Source organism: Ursus arctos, unplaced genomic scaffold (genome assembly GCF_023065955.2).
Source record: "Ursus arctos isolate Adak ecotype North America unplaced genomic scaffold, UrsArc2.0 scaffold_17, whole genome shotgun sequence".
Classification (NCBI taxonomy): Eukaryota; Metazoa; Chordata; class Mammalia; order Carnivora; family Ursidae; genus Ursus; species Ursus arctos.
Genome location: NW_026622841.1, coordinates 673,180 through 695,954, shown reverse-complemented (window position 1 = coordinate 695,954; position 22,775 = coordinate 673,180). Strand labels below are relative to the sequence as shown.

Here is a 22,775-nt window from a genome sequence, read left to right as displayed (position 1 = left end):
CAGAACCCAGCGGAACCTACGGGGCACACGGTCCTCCCACGACTGAATCTCCCTTCGCTTTTCCTGAGAAGACAGCACGACACCGACGTTCACATTAGAAAACAAGCCTGTTTCACCGGCTCTCCTTCCGTCCATGAGCTCTTTTACAGCAAAGACTTCATGTTTTAAGTTCGCTGGTTCAAAATGGGTGAATTTTCTGCCACAGAAAATGATCCCTCAGTGGAGCTGTTGAAATGACTTGGCGTGGTGTTGCCTGTGGGGCCCCGGATCTCTGCTCCACAGACACTGTCGGGATTTCCTGCAGGTGTTTTGGGGGTGAGACCTGCAGCTGGTGACTGCAGCCTCTGCAGGACAGTCTCCTCGGCCTGCCTGGTTCCCCCAGTGCCCGCTTGGCCAGGAGCCCCTTCTGGGCCACGGGCCACGTGCTAGCAGCCCCCTTTACGTGCATCCCGGGAGACGCACACCTGCACCTGTGTCCACACACACACTTTGTCCGTATCTGCACTCACACACTGCACACAGGCACTCGCTTCTGCATGTGCACGCTTGTGCACATGCACACCCACAGGCCTGCATACACAACACGGCCAGCCTCTCGGGGTCGATCCTGAGTGTCTTTACCTGGTGACATCGTCACGAAGCTGGGGGCCCCCACACACTCATGTCTCAGCAGACGGAGCTCATACCTGCCGTGAAGGCTCTGCCCACGCTGTCTTTGGCAGGTGCCTGGGGGCATGGCCAGCGAAGGCCGGCGTGGACCTGTCACGTGTGTGTTCTCAGATGGATCAGGGTCTCTGACCGCCGGCTCCGTGTGCTCTTGGTCCTGGCTTTCTCATTTCCCAGTCCCGTTAACAAGGTCTCCAGGGCAGCAGGTCGGTGTCTTTGCCGCGTGGTGTGTGTTTGTGCACTGTGGTATCACAGGCATGGGTCGGCGTGACGGCTGATCCCTGGGCCCCGTCCCACGTGGACACCAGCCCCAATGCTGCCACTGTGGCGTGGTCACCTCCCATGTCAGGGGACCGTGCGACTTCCCTTCTCGTTATTGAGGGAGCACGTGTGGATGCAGGAAACGCTTCTGGGGGCGGAACCCCTGGTGGCAGCAGGCGCGGCTTCCCTGCCCGCCCTGGGTGAGGATTCAGGACTTCCCGTCACAGCAGCGCTCGCACTGCATAGGGTTGTAAGTCACTGTGGTCGCCGCAGGTTTGGGGGTAAAAAGGGAATCCTGTCGTGGAGCTGGGCTTCCGTCTCCACATGGCTTGTTTGGGCCTCGTGTGAAGACGCGGATTTCACACGGGGGTGAAACGTGTAATTTCCCTTTGAACGATGGCTCTGCCTGAGCCGACCCAAACAACCAGCCGAGAGGTGGGCAGTGTACCTCAGCTGGCGATGTCCCTATGACCCAGCCGCGCGGGCGCCCGAGGCACTGCTCAAAAGGACTTGCCCCAGTTGTCAGTCGCCTGTCACCTGCCCCGTAAGTGCTGAGGTCAGCACAGGAGCTAAAAACACACATCTTTACGTGTGGAAAACTTAGCAGCTCTTACACCTTGAAAACGGAATAATACATTTTGTTTAGGTGAAGCAAAGAGAGGTCGTTGTTATGACAGATAATTTTATAAATATTGTTTTGACAGACACCAAACGTGCCAGAGGCAGAAAGCCCGTGCAGGGGAGCATGTGAAGTATTCAAATGATTTTCCTGAAAATGAACTTCGTGTTTTAAATAATAGATGTTTATCTCCCAGGATAAACCTTAAATATTCCCATTTTCACTGAAATGGCATGTTTTTAAAAGGACGAAGTTATACCCACAATCCGCCGCGTTCTGCACGCTACCAGAGAGGCGCCACTGTACGGTCCCGGGGGACGTGCAGACTGTCATTTCCAAGTCGTGTGACTGCCGCGGGGCCTGCGGGTTGAGCCTGCGGGGCTGCCTCCTCACCCGTGGAACACGCCTTAGCCACACGAGAAACCGCTTTGGCCAAAGACTCATTTACGTCTGATTGTGTTAAGTGTCACAGGACAAAGCCGTTAGTGGAAAAAATTGTCCCTTTATCAGGCTCTGATTTCACTTTTACATTTTCTGTTATAAAAATGTAGATTTGAGGGGCGCCTGGGTGGCACAGTCATTAAGGTCTGCCTTCGGCTCAGGGTGTGATCCCGGCGTTCTGGGATCTAGCCCCACATCAGGCTCCTCCGCTATGAGCCTGCTTCTTCCTCTCCCACTCCCCCTGCTTGTGTTCCCTCTCTGTCTCTGTCAAATAAATAAATAAATAATCTTTTTAAAAAAAATGTAGATTTGAGTCCAGCACGGCGGAAAGGTCTCTTAGCTCGTTAAATTAACAAAGGACTGAAGCACCCTCTCCAGCAAGGATGCGGGAAGTCGAGCGGGCCGGACAGGCGGGTCTGGGCCCCGACTCTGACCCAGCACCGTTCATGTGGGCACACTCGTGTGTTCACATGGGAAGGAAGCTTTTCAGCTGGGAAAGCAGAGGCATTTCGTTTCTGTAGGATTAAAGCAACATCAGCAAGAACTGCGTCGAGACGGCTGTCGTGTGCAGGCTCACTTTTGTGGCCTTGGTGAGGTCCTCGTGTTCATGGGGTCACAGGACAGCAAATCCATGGCAGGGCTGAGAGAAGCCGTCTCGTGGCCTCTCCCACATGCCGACCACATGGCTGCAGCATCTCCAGGCCCTCTGCAGAGGCTCAGGCAGGCGTTAGCTCTAGGCTCTGCTCCCTGCCCATGTGCACACGCCTGTCGGACACGTGTGGAGTGTGGGTCAGACACCTGTGGATCTGATGGAAGTGCAATCGTTTGAATATGAAAAAACGACTTTGACGATGACCACGTCTCTGGATGCGTGGGACCCTGTCACAGGCAGAAGACGATGAAAACAGCCTGCCCAATGCCTGTGTCTCTTTCCCGACTTCCCGACCAAGCACAGCGCTCTGCACTGTGTCTGGAAAGCCCTGATGTGTGTGCGCGTGTGCACGTGCCTGTGGGTTCTGTGTGTGCGTGCATACATGTTGTGCATGTTGCATTTTGAGTGTGAGCGCACAGGTGTGTGCTGTGTGTGCATGTGGGGTCTGAGTGTGTGTGCATGTGCGTGTTGCATGAGTGTGAGTGCACAGGTGTGTGCCGTGTGTGTGTGCATGTAGGTGTGTGTGCATGTGCGTGTGGTGTGCGTGTTGCATGACTGAATGCGAGCACACAGGTGTGTGCTGTGTGCGTGTGGGTGGGGTCTGAGTGTGTGTGCATGTGCGTGCGGTGTGCGTGTCGCATGATTGAATGTGAGTGCACAGGTGTGTGCTGTGTGTTCATGTGTGCACGTGGGGTGTGTGTGTGTGCGCGTGTTGCATGATTGAGTGTGAGCACACAGGTGTGTGGGTGTGGGCGGGACACTAGGGAACACTGCTCTGCTCCCCGTCCATGCACACCCTCCTGCATGGAGCACCTCTGTCTCCCGGAGATTCCCCAGGTGGTGTTCAGAGTCTCTTGTGCCCCAGCTGTGACGCAGAGCACACGGGGTGCCCTGGCCCTCAGCCTCACCCAGTGGCCTCTCACACCAGCGTCTGGTACTCTTCTGCTATGGTGGGTGGCAGGCCAGGCCCTGGCATTCAGGTTGCTGACTGTGCAAATCTGCCTCCTGAACAATCATTGTGCGGATCCTCTCCTGAGAACTCCAACTTATAAGTGACTTATCTTCTAAGTAAGTCAAAACAGTAAGTAAATGAGTCTTTTGTCAGCGTGGTTTTGATTGACAGCTCACTGCTGATTTGAGCAGCAGGTAGTTGCTCTTCCAGGTTAATAGATTCTCGGGTTGGGTCTCCATTCTCAGTCCTCGGTACGGCATTGCAGACATTCGTGTTGAAGATCTAAGTCGGGTTGAGGACGAAGACATTCACGTACTTGGAGCAGATGTCGTGGTGCCTGAAGCTGGTGATGGAAACAGCAGCTGGCTCTCACCAACCTCCGAGTGGCACGGCCTGGTGTGCAGCTGTGTCCTCATCCCTAGGCTGGGGCACCCCGGGGAGGCTTGGGCTGTCACCCCACGTGGAAAACGATGTGCGTGCACTTTGCACATGGACACCTGCATTCTCCAGGAAATGAAATGTTTGCTGCCCGATGCGGGGGAAGAGCTTACCTTCCTACCTCCTCACGGCAGCTGACGAATGTGCACCTTTGATCCCAGACCTAGAGCAGCTTCCTTCGAGGGCGGGGGACATGCGAGGGGTGCAGACAGGAGCCTTTAGACGTGAGCGTGCGGCCAGCGGGCCTTTCATGTTCCAATGGCTTCTCGCTGGCCAGCACCTGGTGCGCGGAAGAGGCGATGGCAGTGGTCGTGCACGGCCGGCCTGCATCGCTCCGGAAGCCGCGGATGCGCCTGGAAAGCCTGCGGAGACCAGCCCCACAGCCCCCACAGGTGTTCGTGTCTGTTTCTGAAGTTTATTGTTCTCAAGTTGGGACAGTAACATGAGTTTAAAAACCTGCACACAGCAGGCTGGAATCACGCGTGCGGCCAAGGTACATGCACAGAGCCTACGGGGGCTTCTAAGCGCCGCCTCCACGGCCCTCCCACCTGTGGAGAAATCCCCCTTCTGTGTTCACACCAGAGTTCTGTCTCTCCACATGACACCCCGTTTGCGGCCTTCACCTCGTCCCCTCCTGGCTGCCGCACTCCCAGGAATGCCCTCCGTCTGTTCCCATTGGCATTTGCTGTCTGTGCTTGGCCCCCCGAGGGCACGGCGGCCGCCAGTCCCGCCCCCGCCCCCGTGTCCGGGCCTGTGCCGCCGGGCAGGTCCTTGTGACCCTCAGGGTGGCCTCCTCACGGCACAGAGACAGAGCCTGGGTGTCAGCGCGGGTGCCCTCGCGCCCTCACCCCTCCTGGCCCCACCACCTGCACCTCGTGTGCTGGCACCACAGCAGTGTGCTCGGGGTGTTCACTGGGCGTCTGGCTCTCACGTCTGGGCCCTGCGGGTGGGGTGGCGAGGATGTATGTCTGCACCGCGGGGCTGTCCTTCCATAGGTTCTCGGAGAGCCCCACCTCAGAGGCCTGCGGGGCCAGGGTCCTGGCCGCTGGCTGTCTCACTGCCATGGGGAGGCGGCCCTGGCCTCTGTGCTTACCTGTCACCGCAACGCAGTATCACTAGGCACACTGGACGGTGGTGTGAGAGTGACTGCCTGTTGTCAAGGAAAGTGAGTGCGAAAATGAAAAGTAGAAGAAGCAAAACAGCGTGGGGTTGCCAGGCCCTTTCTAGGCTCCAGGCTCTGGGGGTGCGAGCTGGCGGGCACGGGGCTGCATTTGGCCGTCACCTGCCCCTGGAGGGGACAGGCCCTGAGCTGGGAGAAAGGGACCCACCGTGTTTATGGCTGTTTGTCTGCAAGTGTCCTCCTTGCTGTTAGGACGGGTTGTGAGTGAGAAAGGGGACCCTGCCCTGCCCGGCGCATGTCTGTGTTTATTACGGAAAGACTTTCTGCAAACAGCTTGGCATCCTAGTTTTCTGGATGGCGCCAGCCACCCGTGGTCCTTACAGCAGACATCTGCCAGGCAAAGTGTAGACGGCGTTGTCACAAGCTGCCAGGGAGGCACACGGAGGGAGGAGGTGGGCTGGAGGGGGAGGCTTTGCGGGGAGGTGGGGGCCCCTCCCAGCAGCTGCCGCCGCAGGAGGAGCTGAGCACAGCCATGCATCGCCGCCAACTGCACGCTGGGTGCTGCTCACGGTGGTGGCATGGCACGTGTGCAAGATGTGCGTGTGTGGCACACGTGGGTGCGTGGGGGACACACGGTGCGTGGGGGCACGTGGGTGCGTGTGTGGCACACATGGGTACGTGGGGGGCACACGGTGCATGTGGGGGCACATGGGTGTGTGTGTGGCACATGTGGTTGTGGGGTGGGCACACGGTGCGTGGGGGCTACACTGCGTGTGTGGCACACGTGGGTGCGTGAGGGGCACACATGGTTGTGGGGGGCACATGGTGTGGGGGGGTACACAGTGCATGTGGGGGCACACGTGGGTGTGGGGGGGCACATGTGGGTGTGTGTTTTGAACGGAGGAGACAGGAGTGCTCACAGCGGCACATGACCAAGAGTCTGTCACAGAGACACAGACGAGGGCAGGGCTGCCAGGGGACTTAGCACTTAGCACCTGCTACACGATTTCCTTGTGAATTAGCCCCTGCTTATAAATATTCCGTTGGCTCTGAGCCATCCGTGTGTAGGGTGCTTAATGGGGGATCTTGTTCTCTTGCCAGCTACACGGCTACTTGGAGAACGAGCCACTCACACTACAGCTGTTCATCGGGACGGCCGACGACCGCCTGCTGAGACCCCACGCCTTCTACCAGGTCCACCGGATCACGGGCAAGACCGTCTCCACCACCAGTCATGAAGCCATCCTCTCCAACACCAAAGTCCTGGAAATCCCACTGCTGCCAGAGAACAACATGCGAGCCATGTAAGCTGTGCGTGTGGCCAGGGCACTTGGGGAGGGCGCTGGGTGGTGCGGCTTGCCTGCCCACCTCTCCCCCACATCTCTGCCCTAAGCTCAACACCCACGTAAACCACAGATCCATAGGGTGATGGGTTGGTTGTAGGGCCTCCGGCCCTGTGCATATGGCACTTGAATAGTTCAGTCCCCGTGGCCAGTCCGCCCTCGTGCTGCATTTACCCCCTGAAAACGACTCCCGTTTATTTCTGAGTTCGGTGGTGACTACATACAGACACTGGAAATGGAAGGAGCGTGGTCTTTGGAGACAGAGTTCTCCCTGGGAGGTTCTGTTGTCACTGATGCGAGTGGCTCTCATGTGCCTGCGGATTGCTCTTGTGGCTCCGTGGAAGCTGTCTCTGAGCTGATGATTGATCTTCTCGTGTGCAAAGAGGCCCGTATTCGCGGCCTCCTCCCCGCCTCTGACAACTTTTGGGTGCCCTGCACTCCACTCCCAGGGTATGAAGTACGGGGCTGTTCCCTCGCGTGCTGTTGTATGGGGACCTCTGGGCCAGGGGCAGAGCAGGGCGCCCTGTGTTGTGTGTCAGGGACTGAAAGACAGGTGTGGACTCTTGTTCTGGGCAGTGTGGACTGTGCCGGGATTTTGAAGCTCAGAAACTCGGACATCGAGCTGCGGAAAGGGGAGACGGACATAGGGAGGAAGAACACCAGGGTGAGGCTGGTCTTCCGTGTCCACATCCCGCAGCCCAACGGCCGGACGCTGTCCTTGCAAGTGGCCTCGAACCCCATCGAGTGCTGTGAGTATCAGAGCCGGCCCCGTGTCACACGCTCTGTTTTTTGGCACCTTTTCTGTCCTTGTGGTTCGTGGCAACTCGTGGACTATACTCACGTGTGTGTCACTCTCGTTCCTTGCCTGTCACGGAGACCCCGGAGGAGCTTGCCACGCTGGGTTTGGGTTCACGGGCTCTGCGTGCGGCCAGCCCACCTGCTCCCGGCACCCGTGGGGAAAAGAGGACAGTTTGTCCTGAAACCCCAAGATGCTTGCGCTCGCTACGTGTGAGCTAATCCCTTGCATTTCAGAAGCCTGAGCAGCAGGATTTTGGCATCTGGTCCCTGGGGTTGAGTGATCCTGAGTTGGTCGGCCCATATGTGGCTCTCCCGCCCTCCCTGCCAGCCCCTGGTTTTCCCTTCTCTTGTCGTGGGCGTGATTCAGGTCCGTCCAGCCTTGGGCCTGAGCCCTCTGCTCCCGCAGGGGCTTGGCTGCAGCGAGGACTCAGTGTCCTCTGGCGGTGACCTTGATGATTTTTGTCAGCACGTGAGCTCATTGGTGGAAACCCCACAAGCTGCCCTATGCCCAGGCCTCGGGGCGGGACAGCTGGGAGGCCTCTCCGTGTTCTTGTAGGAGGTACGGCCGGCCTGGCCACCCCCTGGCCACTGCCAGAATGTCTCCTGCCCAGCGGCCCCTCTTCCTTCTCTCTCAGGATGTGGCTGTCACAGGACACTCTCCTGCCCCCTGGCTCAGTGGGAGGGTCTGGGTTTGGTTCCTTCACCTCTGACCTGACCGTCTGACCCACCTCAGTGCCCAGGACTCCTTCCCTGCAATGTCTGTCCCGTGGCCCCCTCATGGAGCCCCACAGACACCTGTCCCCACACCTCAGCATGGCCCAGGGGTCTGCCACAGGCCACTCCACGTGTCTGAAGCGTGGCCTCCTCCCTCCAGACCCACTGGGTGGGTGAACACCACCGTGCGTAGCTGGCCACAGAAACTGCCGCTGCCGCTTCTGCCCAGAAACTTTGGGTCGGTGGCCTCAGCACGTCTTGTCCTCCCCAGATGAGCCGACCTCCCTGCGCTCCATGCCTGGCTGCCTGGCCACTGCCGGCCTTGTCCCAGCGTCTCTGTCCCGCGGCCCCTGGCTCTGCCGGACCGACCGCCCGAGACGCCACCCCCGGCTCACGCGGCGCCCCCCCTCCCGGGGTGAGGTCTCACCGTGGCTCCCCGCTGCCGGCGCCCGCGCTCCCTTCCGCCAGGACCCGGCGCGCAGACGCGTCTCCTCAGCCGGAGCCGTCCGGTCCACGCGGAGCACCTGCGGCACCGGCCGAGGCCGAGGCGCCCCTGGGCGGCAGCTCCGTCCGCCGAGGCTCACGCGCACACCCGCACGTGTGCGCACGTCGCCACGTCTGGAGTTTCCCGCGCGCACCAACCCGATGTGCGCTTGCCCCGCTCGTGTTTGCGTGATGACGCGAGCCTGCGTGCGGCGGCTGCGTCTGACGCAGGTGGCCTCCGTGTCCGCGCCCCGCCCGCCCCGGCAGCCGAGGAGCCGCCGGACGTCGGGTTCCTGACCGGCTGGCCGCCCCGGCGCCTCTCGGGGCTGCGGCGCGAGGCGGCCGCGGGCGCGTGCTCACCGCCCCTGTTCTGCCCGCACAGCCCAGCGGTCGGCCCAGGAGCTGCCCCTCGTGGAGAAGCAGAGCGCGGCCAGCTGCCCCGTGCTCGGCGGCAAGAAGATGGTGCTGTCCGGCCACAACTTCCTGCAGGACTCCAAAGTCATTTTTGTGGAGAAAGCACCAGGTACTGTCCCGCTTTGGGCGCTGGTGGGGGGTGCTTCCTGGGGGGGGGAGCGGGAGCAGGTCACGTAGCTCTGCCCCTGCCCGCGGCCGGCCCCGCTTGCTGCCCGGGTCGTCTCGGGAAGCGCCGTTCTGTTCTGTGTAGACGAGGGCTTTTCGCCTGTCCGAGCCACGGCCTTCTTGGCGGCGGGCCTGGGGACGCATTGTGGCCGTGGTAGGCGGTGGGACCCACACTCGGACCAGAGGCCTGCCACACCCCCTTGGCATCCTTCTGGCCCCCTTCTGGGTGCCGCCCCGGGGTGCAGAGCTGGGTGCTGCTGTTCTCCGTGTGACCGGTGGCCTTCGGGGCTCCCAGCCATTAGGTGTGTGTAGACCTCTCTGCGCGTATAGACATGTTGGCAGGTGCAGCCCTGTGTGTGCTGTGGGGCAGGGTTGCTGCACGTCCAGGGTGAACACTGTGTTTGCTCTGATGTTTGGGTAATAAGCCCCCAGCTCCTGCCCCAGGACACCTGACCCATCTGAGGACAGGCCCCTGGGCACTGGCGCAGATAACAGACAAGGGTGGGCGAGAGCGTGTGTGGGGCTCGCCTCTCTCTGAAGCTCTCTGCAGCTTTGATTTTGGACCCAGGTCCCTGCCGAGTGCCCTGCGGGCACGACGCCCTGTCCCCAGCAGGACGGCTGCCACTGGGCTGCTGCTGGCCTGTGTTTTCTCCTCCCCATTTCCGGAGGGAACCAGTGCAGGACCCGCGCTGACCACTGGAAACCATGGCGAGGTTCAGCCTCCACAACGGGGTCTTGATTTTGTGCCAAGAGCAGGAAGCTTAAGTGCTTCCATCAAAATGGGCTTGAAAGTCCGGCTTGTTCAGCGTGGTCTGCCTGTGTAATCATGCACATAATTGGAAAACATGTTGTGAATTATGGAGAAAACCGACTAAGCATAATCATCAGAATTTGCATTACTGGAACATTCTTTGGAGGAGACTAATTTTGAAATGATTTAACCTTTTGAGCTTTAAATGCATGAATAAGTGTTTGGGGGAAAGGGTCACCAGACGTGGGGCTCTGCTTGCCGTGCAGCGAGGCAACGTGCTGGTTCGTGGCCCAGGTCACTGCTTTTCTGGCTGCAGCGTGAAGAAGTCCACATGCTTCTTTCCCTGTCTTCCCTCACTGGTCATCATCTTGGTGCCAGGATGGGACCATGGGGCATCTCCCCGCTTTGTGGGCCCTGTGGGGCTCCCTTTGCAGGGTAGGCTCAGTCCCAGATCTCTGCTCCATGGCCTGGTGGTGCCACGTGGAGGCTGGCCGCGAGCCCGCAGTGTGGGGACCTTAGTCCATGGCTGCATGGCCGGTGCCGTCCTCACCCGGGGGCCCTCCCGCCACCCCTCCTGCAGCCCAGCGCCCCATGCAAGGCCGGTGAGACACAGGCATGGGTGGCAATGTGGTCGCAGGCTGTGCACATCACAAGTGGGTCTAAACCCCATGGTTACACGTCTAGACGCGGTCGCTAGTTCGTGTTTGTATTCAAATAAGGTGGTTTCATGTTCATATGTACACACAAGTCATGTTTCCAAAAGAAGGAATCCCTTTCACCTTCGACTCCTGGCAGACGGGGCACTCGTGCCCTTCCTAACGCGTCCCGACGTGCTCTGTAACCGTAACTAGGCTTTTCTTAGTTGATTTTTTGGAGAAACCACTGAAGTCAATGTAGGTTAAAAGCCTAGTTGTCTTGGAAGCCTTTGATGAGATCATTGGTCTGTTGCAAAGTTCAGTGTTTAAATTGCTGTTTGGCACCAAGGCCAGAATGTGACCAGGGAGACCCTCGTCCCAGGAGTCCTGAATGTGAGTCCTGCCGGTCCGGCTGCTCTGGGTGTCTCGGGGTGCCCGCCACCCCGTGTCTGGGCCTCCCTGCAGTCGTTTTGGGCTTACACACTAGCAATCTAGAGCTTTGTGAGGGTTTCAAGGAGTAGTTCTTTCTGCCTGGGGGGCCGGCCACAGCTACTGTGCCTCCCGGGGAGATACGCTTCCCCTCCTGGGAGGAGCGGGTCGGAGAAGGAAGGGCGCATGGCGCCTGTGGTGAGAGCAGCATTCAGCATCCTTGTAGGTGACACCAGCCCCTCTGGTGGGCGTTGGAGGGTCCCTGTGGGCCAGCCCAGGCAGGAGGAGGGCCTATGGGGACCTGGCAAGACGTGTGAGGTGTGTGAGAGCAGGCGTGTGTGTGTGTAAGGTAGTGTGTGTGAGTGGCTGTGTGTCAGGGCGTGTGTAAGCAGGTGTGTGAGCAGGTGTATACGGTCTGTGAGTATGAGTGGGGGCTGTGTGTGTGAGGACCTCCTCTGTTGTTGTGGTGGTGCAGCCTCCCTGCCCTCCTGGCCACGTCGTGTGGCAGGGACAGTGTGCCCAGGAGCCCCAGGTGCCCTGTGATCTTTCTGTTCCAGTCTGGCCACAGCTGGGCAGAGCCAGCAGGGGTGCGTTCCGCGGCTCTGGTCATCCAGTGGCGCTCTGGCAGCAAGGATGCAGCAGCAGCCTGGCCAGCACCCGCACCTCCTCTCCCACCGTGGTCCAGGGCCATGGCCATGGGGCTGCAGGTCCCACTTCTTGGCATGCTGGTTCTGAAACGTTTCTGGATGTTGAGCAGACATGGGCACCGCCGGTTGGCGGTGCGGCTCACACACGTGCAGGTCATAATGTGGTGTGGGGGAAGAGGTCTCCTTGCAGTTTCCCAGGGTGGTTGTGGGAGGCGGCGGGAGGGCGCATCTGTCCATACGGACAGCCACTGCCCCTTTGCTCGCCCGTGTCAGCATGCCAAGAAGGTGACCTCCAAGGGCAGCGTTCTCAGGCCACTCTGGTGAGCTCGCCACAGGCAGCAGGTGCAGCCCGCCAGGGCCTGGCTGCACAGGTGGCGGAAACAGCTGGCGCCCCCTCGGACAGCGCCCCCTGTGACCGTATGCAGGAGTGACGCTTCTGGAAGCCACGTGCATTTCCAGCGAGCGGAGGGGAGGCAGTAAGTCAGCATGTGGTTTCAAGAAGGCTTTTTCTTACTTTGTGGTCTCAGCCTTGAACGTTTGCCCCATGGTTGTAAACTACGGGATGTTTCGAGTGGTCTCGGGAGGAGCCCCGTGGGAAGGAAAGTGGGAGGTGTGGTGGATGGCGCGCAGCAGGCCCTGCGGGGTCTGCCCATGTCCCGGAACCCCTCCTCCTCCCCCGCTCAAGAGCTTCCCTTTACTGATGTCCCAGGATGTGCCTTGGTGCCTACTGGGGAGATGCGACTTCGGCCCAGCCTGGTGGGAATTCCATTCCCTTGCTGGGCTTTCTTTGGTGTCCCAACATGGTCTCCGGGCCCAGCGTTTGAGGGATGGGGGCAGCCAGTGGGGGGTCAGCATGACCTTGGGCCTCCCCCAGTCCTTCCTGGGGCATGGTGACCCGTGCTGGAGGGGGCGCAGAGGACCCAGCGTGGACAAGAGGGCCTCTCTGAGGGCCCCACGGGACTTCCCGAGTCAGACCAGAGTCCTTGCATCCCTGCTGTGAGAGGATCCTTTGGGGTCAACACCGAGGTGACATCCAGCAAGTGGGCCCAGGTCCCTCCCCAGCGGGGGTGGTTTTCTGTTCCAGATCCCGGCCTCTCGCAGCCATCAGTCTTGAGGGGAAGGGGAGGGCAGTGGGTGTGGGTGGGTGTGGAGAGGACGCTGCTGGACAAGGTCACACAGGCTCCGTCCTGTGTCAGGGCTGCCTGTGCCACGCACACGCACACGCACACGCGGGTTGGAGAACTTATGTTTTATGTCTGCTTTGTTGAGCTTTAACTCACAGGCCACGGAGCTCACCCGTTTAAAGTTCCGGCGTCTTTGGTATGTTCAGAGCTAGGCAGCCACCCCACTAATTCCAGACATTCGCAAACGCCATCCGCCCCGGTCTCCCCATCCTGGAGTCTTCGAAGCCACTTTCTGTGTGGAGCAGCTGGTTGCGGACACTGCCCTCGAGCAGTGGTAGTGGTCCTGCTGCAGCTGGCTCGGGCACGGAGCGCACGTCTTTAGGTGTGTCCGAGCAGGAGCGGGTGTCGGAACGTCGTCGCTCTCAAGGCTGGTAGCGTTCTGTCGTGTGGATGCACCGCACTGTGCTTATCTGCTTGCCGTGTGGACTGGGGCTTGTGCCCACCTTTTGGCTCTGGTGCAAACAGCTGTGTGCAGGTTTGTGTGTGGACGTGTGTGCCCTTCCCTGGGCGTTGCCCGGGCGCAGAGTCCCCGTTGTTGGAATGCCATATTCGGCCGCGTAGGGGAACAGCCGCACAAGCTCCATGGTAGGAGGCCGATGTCTTTCTTGCTCCGAAGTCTCTTCTGCAGGAAACAGGCCGCTTTGAGTGGCGCTGGGGGTGCCCCAGAGTGTGAGGCTGGGGGAGTTCTGGGCATGAGGGGAGTGAAGACCAGCTGTGTGGAGGCACTCCCCCTGGGTAGGACCAGCCTGGCCGGAACAGCCCAGAGCACCCCCCCCACCGCCGACCCCGCCTGCTTGAGGGTCAGCACCCCGTCTCCTCCGTGGCCCCCAGGGAGTGTGGAGGGGCCCCCTGTTTGCGCCTCCCCCACTGCCTTCCCCGGTGACAGCGCGCTGTGGTTCGGCGTGTAGCATCCTCCCACGGCCGGCAGACAGGTGAGGAGGAGACCGTGCTCATGTGGCTGCGGGCCCCGGAAATGCGTGTCCCGCCATGCAGACGTGCGATTCGGTCTGATCGGGCCTCTGCCGTTTCTATCCTGCCCGCCGGATGCGTGGCCGGCAAACCCTTCAGCTGTTGCTGTAAGTTGGTAGGAAGCCCGTCACTGGGCGTCCGCACCCCTGCTCGCCGGGGGCTTGAGTAACTGTGTCTCGGGAAAGCTGCCGTGCCCCTGCAGAGGCCGGGGGCCTCCACGTGTGGCCCCATTCGGCCCCGAGCCGCTCCGGGAGCTGTGTGACTAAAGCTGGGCTTGGAGGCGGCACTAGCCGCAGGCGGGCTGTGGAAGCCTCCGGGCGGGCGGGTGTGGCGGGGAAGCCTTTCTGATGACTCACACTGCAGGGAATTCCCTAATGGTTCGGAACATGTTTACTTCTGGGCTTGCGCAGTTTCCTACTGAGGACCCAGGGAGAGCTTGATAAGCTGGAGTGCCAGTGCTGGTGCAGGGCTGGCCTTTCCCGTCCCCGCACAGGCTGGGGCTTTGCTTGGCACCCAGGCCGGGCCTGCCTCTGGCCGGAGCTCCACAGAAGCCCACACCCAGGGGCCGGACGCCAGAGGCTGGACGTCAGGGCCTCATACCACCAGCTCCTGGGGAGACCAGCGACGGGGTCCCTCTGGCGCTCGTGCACGTGGGAAGTGGTTTTGTAATTTTCTAGTGTCCACGATGATTAGCCACGTTGAGTGGCCTCAGTGCTGCCATCTTCGGACAGTCTGTATACGTTTCTGTGTCTACATAAGTGGACAGCAGCTCATTTAGGACCCTCAGTACACATGGGCCATGTGCCTGCCTCCGTGGGCTGTGTCTCAACCACAGATACAAAGAGTCAGGGCAAACAGGCCAGAGCCCAGGCTTGATTCCCAGTCCGCAGGTGAGAAGGACAGTGCAGGGACCGGCTCCGGCACCATGGGCCTTCCAGAAGCCCAGCGTTTAATGGGAGCATCTGTCTGTGTCTGCTTGTGCTCTATGAACCTGCACGTAGCAGGGTTGGTGTTTGGGAAAGTTGAACACAGCATGCACAGTGGGCCTATGTGGCTTGCCAGCCCTGGGCTGACGCTCTGACAAGGACTGGCGCTCACAGGCCCCGGAGAGTCTGGAGCAGGGGGGCTCTGCTGGTGCACTTGGCCAATGGGCCCCACGAAGCACTCCACCAGCTTTGTGACGTGGATGAGCCCACAAGATGTGTTCACAGGAAGGCCAGGTCTGCTCTGACCCCTTCTGGAGGGTAGATGGTGGGTGCAGGGCCCCTTTGTTGCTAAACGCCCTGGCCCCGGCCCCTTGTGGGCCTCGGTTTCCCTCCTGCCCCCTCATCCTCGCTGTGCCTTCGTGTCCCCCTCCGACGGGAGGCCCAGAGACTCTTGAGAATTCTTCAGGGACACTTGAGCCATGCTTTCCACCAATAGAGACTGGGCAGCGGCCAGGGCTGCCCTCAGCTGTCCAGGTTGTAACACCTAAAGCTGTATTTCTCTAGAGTTTTTTTTAGAGGCACCAAGAACATGAGAGACTTGCTTACAGGAAGAATAATTTTGATTTCCTTGAGCAAGTGGTGGGTGGGGCCCCTGCCTACCAGCCCAAGGTGGGTCCCCATGCAGGGCACCTGGAACCCCCATCCCCAGCTCCCACGGCTCACGATCGTCCGTCAGCTCGGGGGGATCGGGGGCTTAAGGGTGCTTCTGGGGTCCAGAAAGTGAGCGGCTTTGTGGAAGTCTTGATTGGTGCCTTTGAGAACGGCACAGCGTATTTTTAGTTTCTGATTGTTTTCCTGGAGGAAACATGGATGCTGATCCCTTGGGCCGCTGGTCTGCATTTTATCCCCGAGTGGGTTCATCTGGTGGGTAACTTGTGCTGGAACCTCGGGCGTCCCGAGAAGCTGGTGTGGTCCTGGCAGCCGCCGCTGCTCTGGGCTCTGTGTGACTCACATTTCCTCCCTCTGTCTCCACCCTCCACCCCTGCCCGCCCTCACTGTCAGGAAGAAAAAGGAGATTTTGTCTGATTTATTTATAATTTAGGGTCTGCAAGACACATACGTCTCTACTTTGGAAACAGAGCTGTAGCAAAAACTAAGCATGTCTCGCTGTAATTGTTCGTTTGGGGACAGACTTTGTAGAAGATGGGGCGGAGGGAGACCTCAGCAGGAGACTGACCTCTGTTAATTCAGAGTCACTAACCAGCCAGTCCCCACACAGTTGGCCGGCCCGTAGAGGGGCTTCCAGAGGCCAAGAACTCGGTTTGCAGACATTCCCGCCAGTGGGCTTCTTGAGGCCCCCTCCCTCGCAGGCCTGGGCCTGCAGAACACTGAGTCCTTTCACTACCTATCTGGAGCCTTTTTACTTTTTTTTAAACATGCAAACGGCCACTGGGGTAAGGTTAAAAATACCATGTTTTGCATTTCTGTATCCTGATGTGGCAAGAAGTCGTCACAGAAAGGATTTTCTCATTTAGCCAGCAGTTCCTCTGAGCAGAGGCAGGACCGTGCTCCTGGGCCTTCACTTGTTAGAAAAATTGCTCCCAAAACACACAGAGGCTTTTCAGGCACCCGGTCATTGAGCCCATGCTTCCCAGTGTAGGTATGGTGAGGCTGGAGCCGGCGGGTACAAGAGCCAGGACATGGACCTGGGTCCAGGTCTGAGGACCCTGCATTTCCCTGGGTCCTGACGTTTCTCATGGGCTCGCACTGCCTTGACATAGGTGGCATGTGGAAGTCTTCCCACATCTGGCGTGAGGCTGGGGTGGCGTGCCTGTGGGTGTAGGCAGGGGGACAGACTTCTGGGACGCTCACTGCATGTGGCTCCCTCCCGCAGAGCATGTGGCTCCCTCCCGCAGAGCTGGGCTCCGCCAGACTCCCTGCCTCCACATCTGGGCTGTTACAGGCTAACAGCCAGGATGGCCGGAGCTAATCAGAGGGCGGCAGTCTCCGGGATCCCCTGAGACCGTGGCGAAGGCACGTGGTTTTGGGTGGTGGGTTCAACCAGGCACCCAGAGTGACCCGCTTCCCTCTGCCCCTTTCTTCTAGACGGTCACCACATCTGGGAAATGGAGGCGAAGCTGGACAGAGACCTGTGCAAGCCGGTAAGTACGGCCGGACATGCAGCTCATGGTGGCACCGGGCAGCTCTGGAGGCTGGGCCGGGGGCTCCTGGCCGCACATGGGGCATCCTGCTCACTCGCAGGAGCGACGAGCAGTACCAGACGAGATGGAAACTCTGGGAAAGCGCTTCCTGAAACAGGTGCTTTCAGGACACAAAACCCGCTCGAGGCAGGTCAGTGGTGTGACCGCGGAGGACAGGCCCCTGCCCCCAGGAGATGCTCTGTAAACCCTGAACGCTGACCGCTCCCGTCACCTACGGGGACCCTGCGCTCACCCCTGGGCCTACCTTCTGGCTGTCGTCGTCACCAGGGGCCCCGCAGGAAGCCGGCTGTTCTCAGTGTGAGTGGACGCCTCACCTGCCCCGGCATGCCGGGCTGCACGAGGTTCCACCAGCGTACTTGGCACCCGTCACTTAGTAGACTCTTGTTTTGAACATGAACTAGATGTGAAGTCAGGTCTCATTGTGCCGCTCGGGTTTGCTCATTCTGTCTGCCGATTAGCTGGTGTGCTCGTAGGCGCTGGCAGGCCGCTGAGCCGGGGCCTTGGCCTCGTGGGGGCCGCTGCACGGCTCTCGGGCCCACAGACGCCCGGCGTGCATGCAGCCACGCAGACATTCAGCCTCTCACAGCTTGGCGCTGTTTGCACTTGTAGGTACCTGAGAAGTAGTGACTGTCCCGTGGTCGTCGGTGGAGGATGTTCCACTCCAGCTTTCTGCGGCTGGTGCTAGCCAGCATGCCGTTCTCCATCCCCAGACCGCGCTGTGGGGCCTTCACGTTTAAAGTGGATTTCTTATAGACAGCGAGTAGCTGGGTCTGATGGTCTGTCTGTTCAGTGTTCAAAGTGATATTGATATCGTAGCGTTAACCTTTCCTATCGAGTGTATGTGTGTGTGTGCTGTTTGATCCTAGAAAAGCAGCAGGAGTCTTCAGGCTAACATAAAGTATACATGGTCGGCAGGTGATTAAAGAAATTCAAAGTTCTTCCAAGATCTGTAGCTCACCCCGCTGACCGTGGACGGGCGTGTGTGGCCCCTAGCTCACCCCGCTGACTGTGGACGGATGTGTGTGGCCGTTCTAACAGTGTAGGGAAATGGGAAGTTGGCTTATTCAGAAATAGGGCTCAGGGCGGGACCGTACTATTTTCCTGGGGGCCCTGGGCTATTGCAGGGAGCCTTTGGGTGGTGGGATTTCTGAAGCTGTTAGGTAGTTGTCTCTGCCCCGGGGCTGGTAGGACTCCGAGTCATGAGGGGAGCCCCGGCTTCCGTGGAGGTAGCTGTCTGATGGCTGCTCACTCGCGGCAGGCCCGGGCCGCCCTGCTCCTCACAGGTGGCTGTATCAGGACAAAGCATCTTTACTGGGACTTTAGCTTCCTTTTCCAAAGCTCTAATCCATTTGCCAGAAGACTTTCCAACTGGTGTCAGATGGAAAAGATTCCTCCCTGGCCCCAGGGAGAAACCTGTGCTCTGGAGCTCACTCCCCTCCCGTGATGTCCAGGCCTCCCTCCCACGCTCGGGACCTCACACGCGCACACACGGGCTCCTTCTGGTCCTGACCCGTTTCCCACCTGCCCGAGAAGCCCTGAGGAAGCACCGTGGGCTCCGGGCAGCACGGCTTCCGGACGGGTCGCTCCTGGCTCAGCAGGCCGACCAGGTGCAACCGGCTCATGGGTTTGTCGTAAACAGACACCTGGCAGTAGGAGAGACAGCCACGGGCCTCCGCCAGGAGCCTCCCGTGTGTGCCCGGGCCCGTGAGGGGGCCCACCTGTCTCCCCTGAGCTGGGAGACCAGAAATCCTGCGGCTTTTCAAATCAAGACAATTCCTGCCAAGTGTCCACGTTCAGGTTTAGTGTCCTTGACTTTTTTATTTTATTTTAAATAGTTGTGTATTTTAAAGGAAGCTTAACAGTTGATAATTGGAGGTTTTAAAAGAAACGTAATAGTATGTGTGAATGAAGATGTACTTTAGCTTTACAGTTCATCCTTCTTGATCAAGGTTTACTTTTATATATTATTTCTAACTATAAAGGAATATTGTATTCATTTTGGAAATTTGGAAAATATAACAAAGTATAAAAAAGAAAGCAGGCACCTCGTATAATTTTACCATTGCTAATGTCGAGTCCTGCCAGGCTTTCCCCAGTGCACGTGGGTGTGCGTGCATGTGTGTGGGTCTGGGTGTGGTGCGTGCACGTGTGCGTGTACGTGTGTGCATGTGTGTGGGTCTGGGTGTGGTGCGTGCACGTGTGCGTGTACGTGTGTGCATGTGTGTGGGTCTGGGTGTGGTGCGTGCACGTGTGCGTGTACGTGTGTGCATGTGTGTGGGTCTGGGTGTGGTGCGTGCACGTGTGCGTGTACGTGTGTGCATGTGTGTGGGTCTGGGTGTGGTGCGTGCACGTGTGCGTGTACGTGTGTGCATGTACTGCGTGTGCATGCGTGTGGGGGGTCTGGGTGTGGTGTGTGTGCATGAACGTGTGTGCGTGTGGGTCTGAGTGGTACGTGTGCGTGAACATATGTATGTGTGTGTATGCAGGTACATGTGTGCATGCGTGTGGGGGGTCTGGGTGTGGTGCGTGCACTGTGTGTGAACGTGTACACATTTGCACACACACGATGCACTCATTATGTCACATGCACTTTGTAAAACCACACGGGATCGTGTTGTACGCAGTGTAGACAGTGGAGTTTCTTAAAGCAAGTTGTGTGGGTCGAATGCTGTTTGTAATCCCTGCTTTCTTCCTGTGACGACAGATGTCTCGTTACTGTGTTTTTCTTCCTGCATCTTCCTTCACTGCTCCCACGAGGACAGTGTTGTGCACAGTTTATCTATTTGGAGAGCTAAGGCATATCAGCCCATGCCCGCATCAAAACAGGGCCCCCAGTCACCTAGAATTCATAAAAACCAAACCCACAAAGTCGAACCTGGTTCAAGGGCCGCACTGTCCTACCCAGGACACCTGCTTCTGCCCCGTGTGACACATCACAGACGCTTCCTTGCAGACTCTCCTGTTGATGGCTCCTTGCAGCTCACTCTACTTTGAGCCTCCATTTAAGCAGGACCTCTTCCTCTCTGTGTCTTCTCTTCACTTCTTCCGTGGGGTCGGACCCCATGCACTCTGTGCTCCACAGTGGGTCGCTGTCAGGGAGGGCCAGCATCCCCTGCAGATTCCCCTTCCATATGGTCGAGTCCTCAGACGTAGCCTCCCTGCTCTTTATGCTCCCCATGCCTGCGGTGAAGCTGAGACTCAGAGTGACTGGGAGCCAGGCCCCTGGCAATACGTCCACCCCCGGGACACACCCTTTGCCCCGTCAGCTCCACGTCTGCAGGGTTGCTTATGCTAAGGGGACAAGATGCACAGGCAGGAGAGGCTGCTCGTTGCCTCTTCGAGTGGGATGCAATCATCGAAGCAGTGAAACCAGCTTGGAGCGAGCATGGCCCCAGGGGATGGAGCCCAGAGGGACCCTGCTGTCTGCGCACCCTCAGCAGCAGGCTTCTGAGCCTCGGTTTCTTTGTAAGAGGGAAAGGTTGGGCATGAAGTCCCCTTCAGTTTTGTTTTAATGTTCTTAAGAGTCCATTACTAACATGATTCAATCGATTTTGCTATTAAACTAGGTAACAAGCTACAATTTCTTTAACAAAAACCAGATACAATGGATTTTTAAAATTTGTTTACTCTATTTGCTAACTTAAATCATTTGGCAAAAAAAATTGAAGGAACATTTTGGATGTGAAATCCTGTCCCTCCCGTGAAATCGAGCATGGTGCAGTGCCCGTGAAGACCTGTCCCCTGACTTCGGGCCCTGGCGTTGGGCACTGAGGGGTGCCCACGCACAGCAACATTGGCCGGGACCCAGGTGCCTGACCGCCAGCCTGTGTCTCCCGTAATGCCGGGCGCCCCCCTGACTTGTTTCAGACCTGTACTTGAAGGAGCATAATTTTTGTGACAGTGTTGCCAATTTGTACTTTGGACCATAAGAGGTTAACAGCGCCCACCATAAGCCATCCTGTCCCTGTTAGTGCCTTGTTTTCTGCCCACCCCTCTCCCATCCTGCTCCTGTTGAGCTCACCCACCTTTCGTTTGGAGGGAGTCTGGGGGGCCATGATGGGCACTGGGCCTTCGTCACAGAGTCTGTCCTCGAGACATGTCTCCAGGAAACACCTCCCCTCGGTCTTCATCACGTCACCTGAAAAGGTGCTCACGACTCTGTTCATGAGCCCAGAGTGGGACTTTTCTAGTTTCCAAAGGCCACTGGCCCTTCTGGTTCGGGCAGGCGGACGTGTGGGGGTCTTTCAAGGACCTCTCCTGCCACGTGGCCATTCTGCTCTCAGATTAGCATCAGCGTCTTCTCTCGGGGATGAGTCCCCACCCAGCCTGCCTCCCCCAAGCACACCACCCGTCAGCTCCAAATGCACAGGCTGCCCACGTGGGACTGACGGGTTCAGTCTGCACACATGTGTGCCCGCGTCATGGGCAGGCTCTCTGCGGGCAGCTTCTTGTAAGCAGCTGGGATGGCCGCTAGGGAGCTGCTCCCTGCTGGGGAGCCCTGGAGGGGCTGTGCGTGGGCTGCATTCTGTCTGTGAGATGCTCACCGTCTCCCTCCTCTCTGCCGTTTCTCACCAGAACTCGCTGGTGGTCGAGATCCCACCTTTTCGCAATCAGAGAATAACCAGCCCCGTCCAAGTCAGTTTCTATGTCTGCAATGGGAAGAGAAAGAGAAGCCAGTACCAGCACTTCACCTACCTTCCTGCGAACGGTAACGCTCTCTTTCTAACCTTAAGCACTGAAAATGAACCAAGGGGGCACTTTTTCTAAAAGACACAGAAAGGCCGAGATGCTGTTGCCATGAAAGTGTGGTTGCATTGTACGTTCAAGCTGCATCACCATCCTGTTAGCAAGATCGCGTCCTTAATTCTTAAAAAAGAAATGAAGCTTTCAGTGTATTTTCCTTCATTACTGCTGTGGGTGGGGGCTGCATATTGGGGTAATTACTGACCGTTTTGCTGGCTGCTTGCAAATATAGAACAGCCCAGGGGGAGAAAAAGTACAGCCCTTCTGTGCTCAAAAGCTGAGGTGGTCTAAGTGTGTGTTTAAATTCTATAGATGTTTAAGGTGGAAAACCAAATAGTTATAATTATTTTGCAGGTGCCTTTAGAAATAAACCTATGTTATTGAGCCTAAAGGCTAGTGCTTGATGTGGTCATTAACTAACATTAACGATTTCTGTGCTCGTGCTAATGCCCCACATCACATTTTTCCGTGAATAATTGCATCTCCCTGTGACCATGAGGCTTTCAGGCCCAAGCCCCTTTTACTCAACTAAAAACTATTCTCACTAAGACTGTTTATACACTTGGAGGATAGATGCTTAGGACTTAGGAAAATCAGTTCGCCTTTTCTGCTTCTCAGAGTGTTTCCTTAAAGAAAATACTGTGTTTTTCTCTTTTACCCCCCAAACTAGTAGATAATGTGCTATGCATTGTGCTCAGAGCATTGCCTGGCCCACATACTCCAGAGACCACGGCATCACTTGTCATCCTGAGTTCAGTTGTGTTTTGTGTAAGCTCAGCTCTGCCAACAGTCTTTTTGTACAGTAGCTGTTCTAAAAACTTAGAAGATTCGTATGATTTAAGAGAGAAATTAATTATACACTAAAAACTATTGTGAAAGCAGCCACGTTGCTTTCTTGGTAAAATCAAGATTCTCTGAAGGTTTAGCTCTTTTTAACCGTAACATGTCATTTATAAAGTAGACTAGACCGTAGGAAGGCCTAGAATATCTGCGTTGATGTCAGTTAGAATTAACTGTTTTTTGGGCAAATGTTAGCCGTGCCTTTCGAGATTTGAGTGATATGATCTTGTGTAAAGTTACTGCCTCGTGAGAGGGGACACAAACGAGGACTGCAGACAAGGTGCGTGGCCTGTGAGCTGCTCCCACCGGGGCTGTGTGTTCTCGTGTTCTGGGGCCCTCCTGGGTCTGTGCTCTGCAACGTGC

General features: G+C 57.8%; 1 protein-coding gene across 4 annotated transcripts in view; it reads left to right on the top strand.

Annotated features, from left to right (window-relative positions):
* NFATC1 (nuclear factor of activated T cells 1) overlaps nucleotides 1-22,775 on the top strand; it is a 103,126-nt gene that overhangs the window by 38,457 nt on the left and 41,894 nt on the right. For all 4 annotated transcript variants that reach the window (XM_026496511.4, XM_026496514.4, XM_048218529.2 and 1 more), the window contains exons 4-8: nucleotides 6,251-6,453; nucleotides 7,069-7,241; nucleotides 8,870-9,010; nucleotides 16,714-16,769; nucleotides 21,405-21,537. In XM_026496511.4, coding sequence (XP_026352296.1) covers nucleotides 6,251-6,453; nucleotides 7,069-7,241; nucleotides 8,870-9,010; nucleotides 16,714-16,769; nucleotides 21,405-21,537 — 706 coding nt within the window. The remainder of the gene's footprint in view (nucleotides 1-6,250; nucleotides 6,454-7,068; nucleotides 7,242-8,869; nucleotides 9,011-16,713; nucleotides 16,770-21,404; nucleotides 21,538-22,775) is intronic.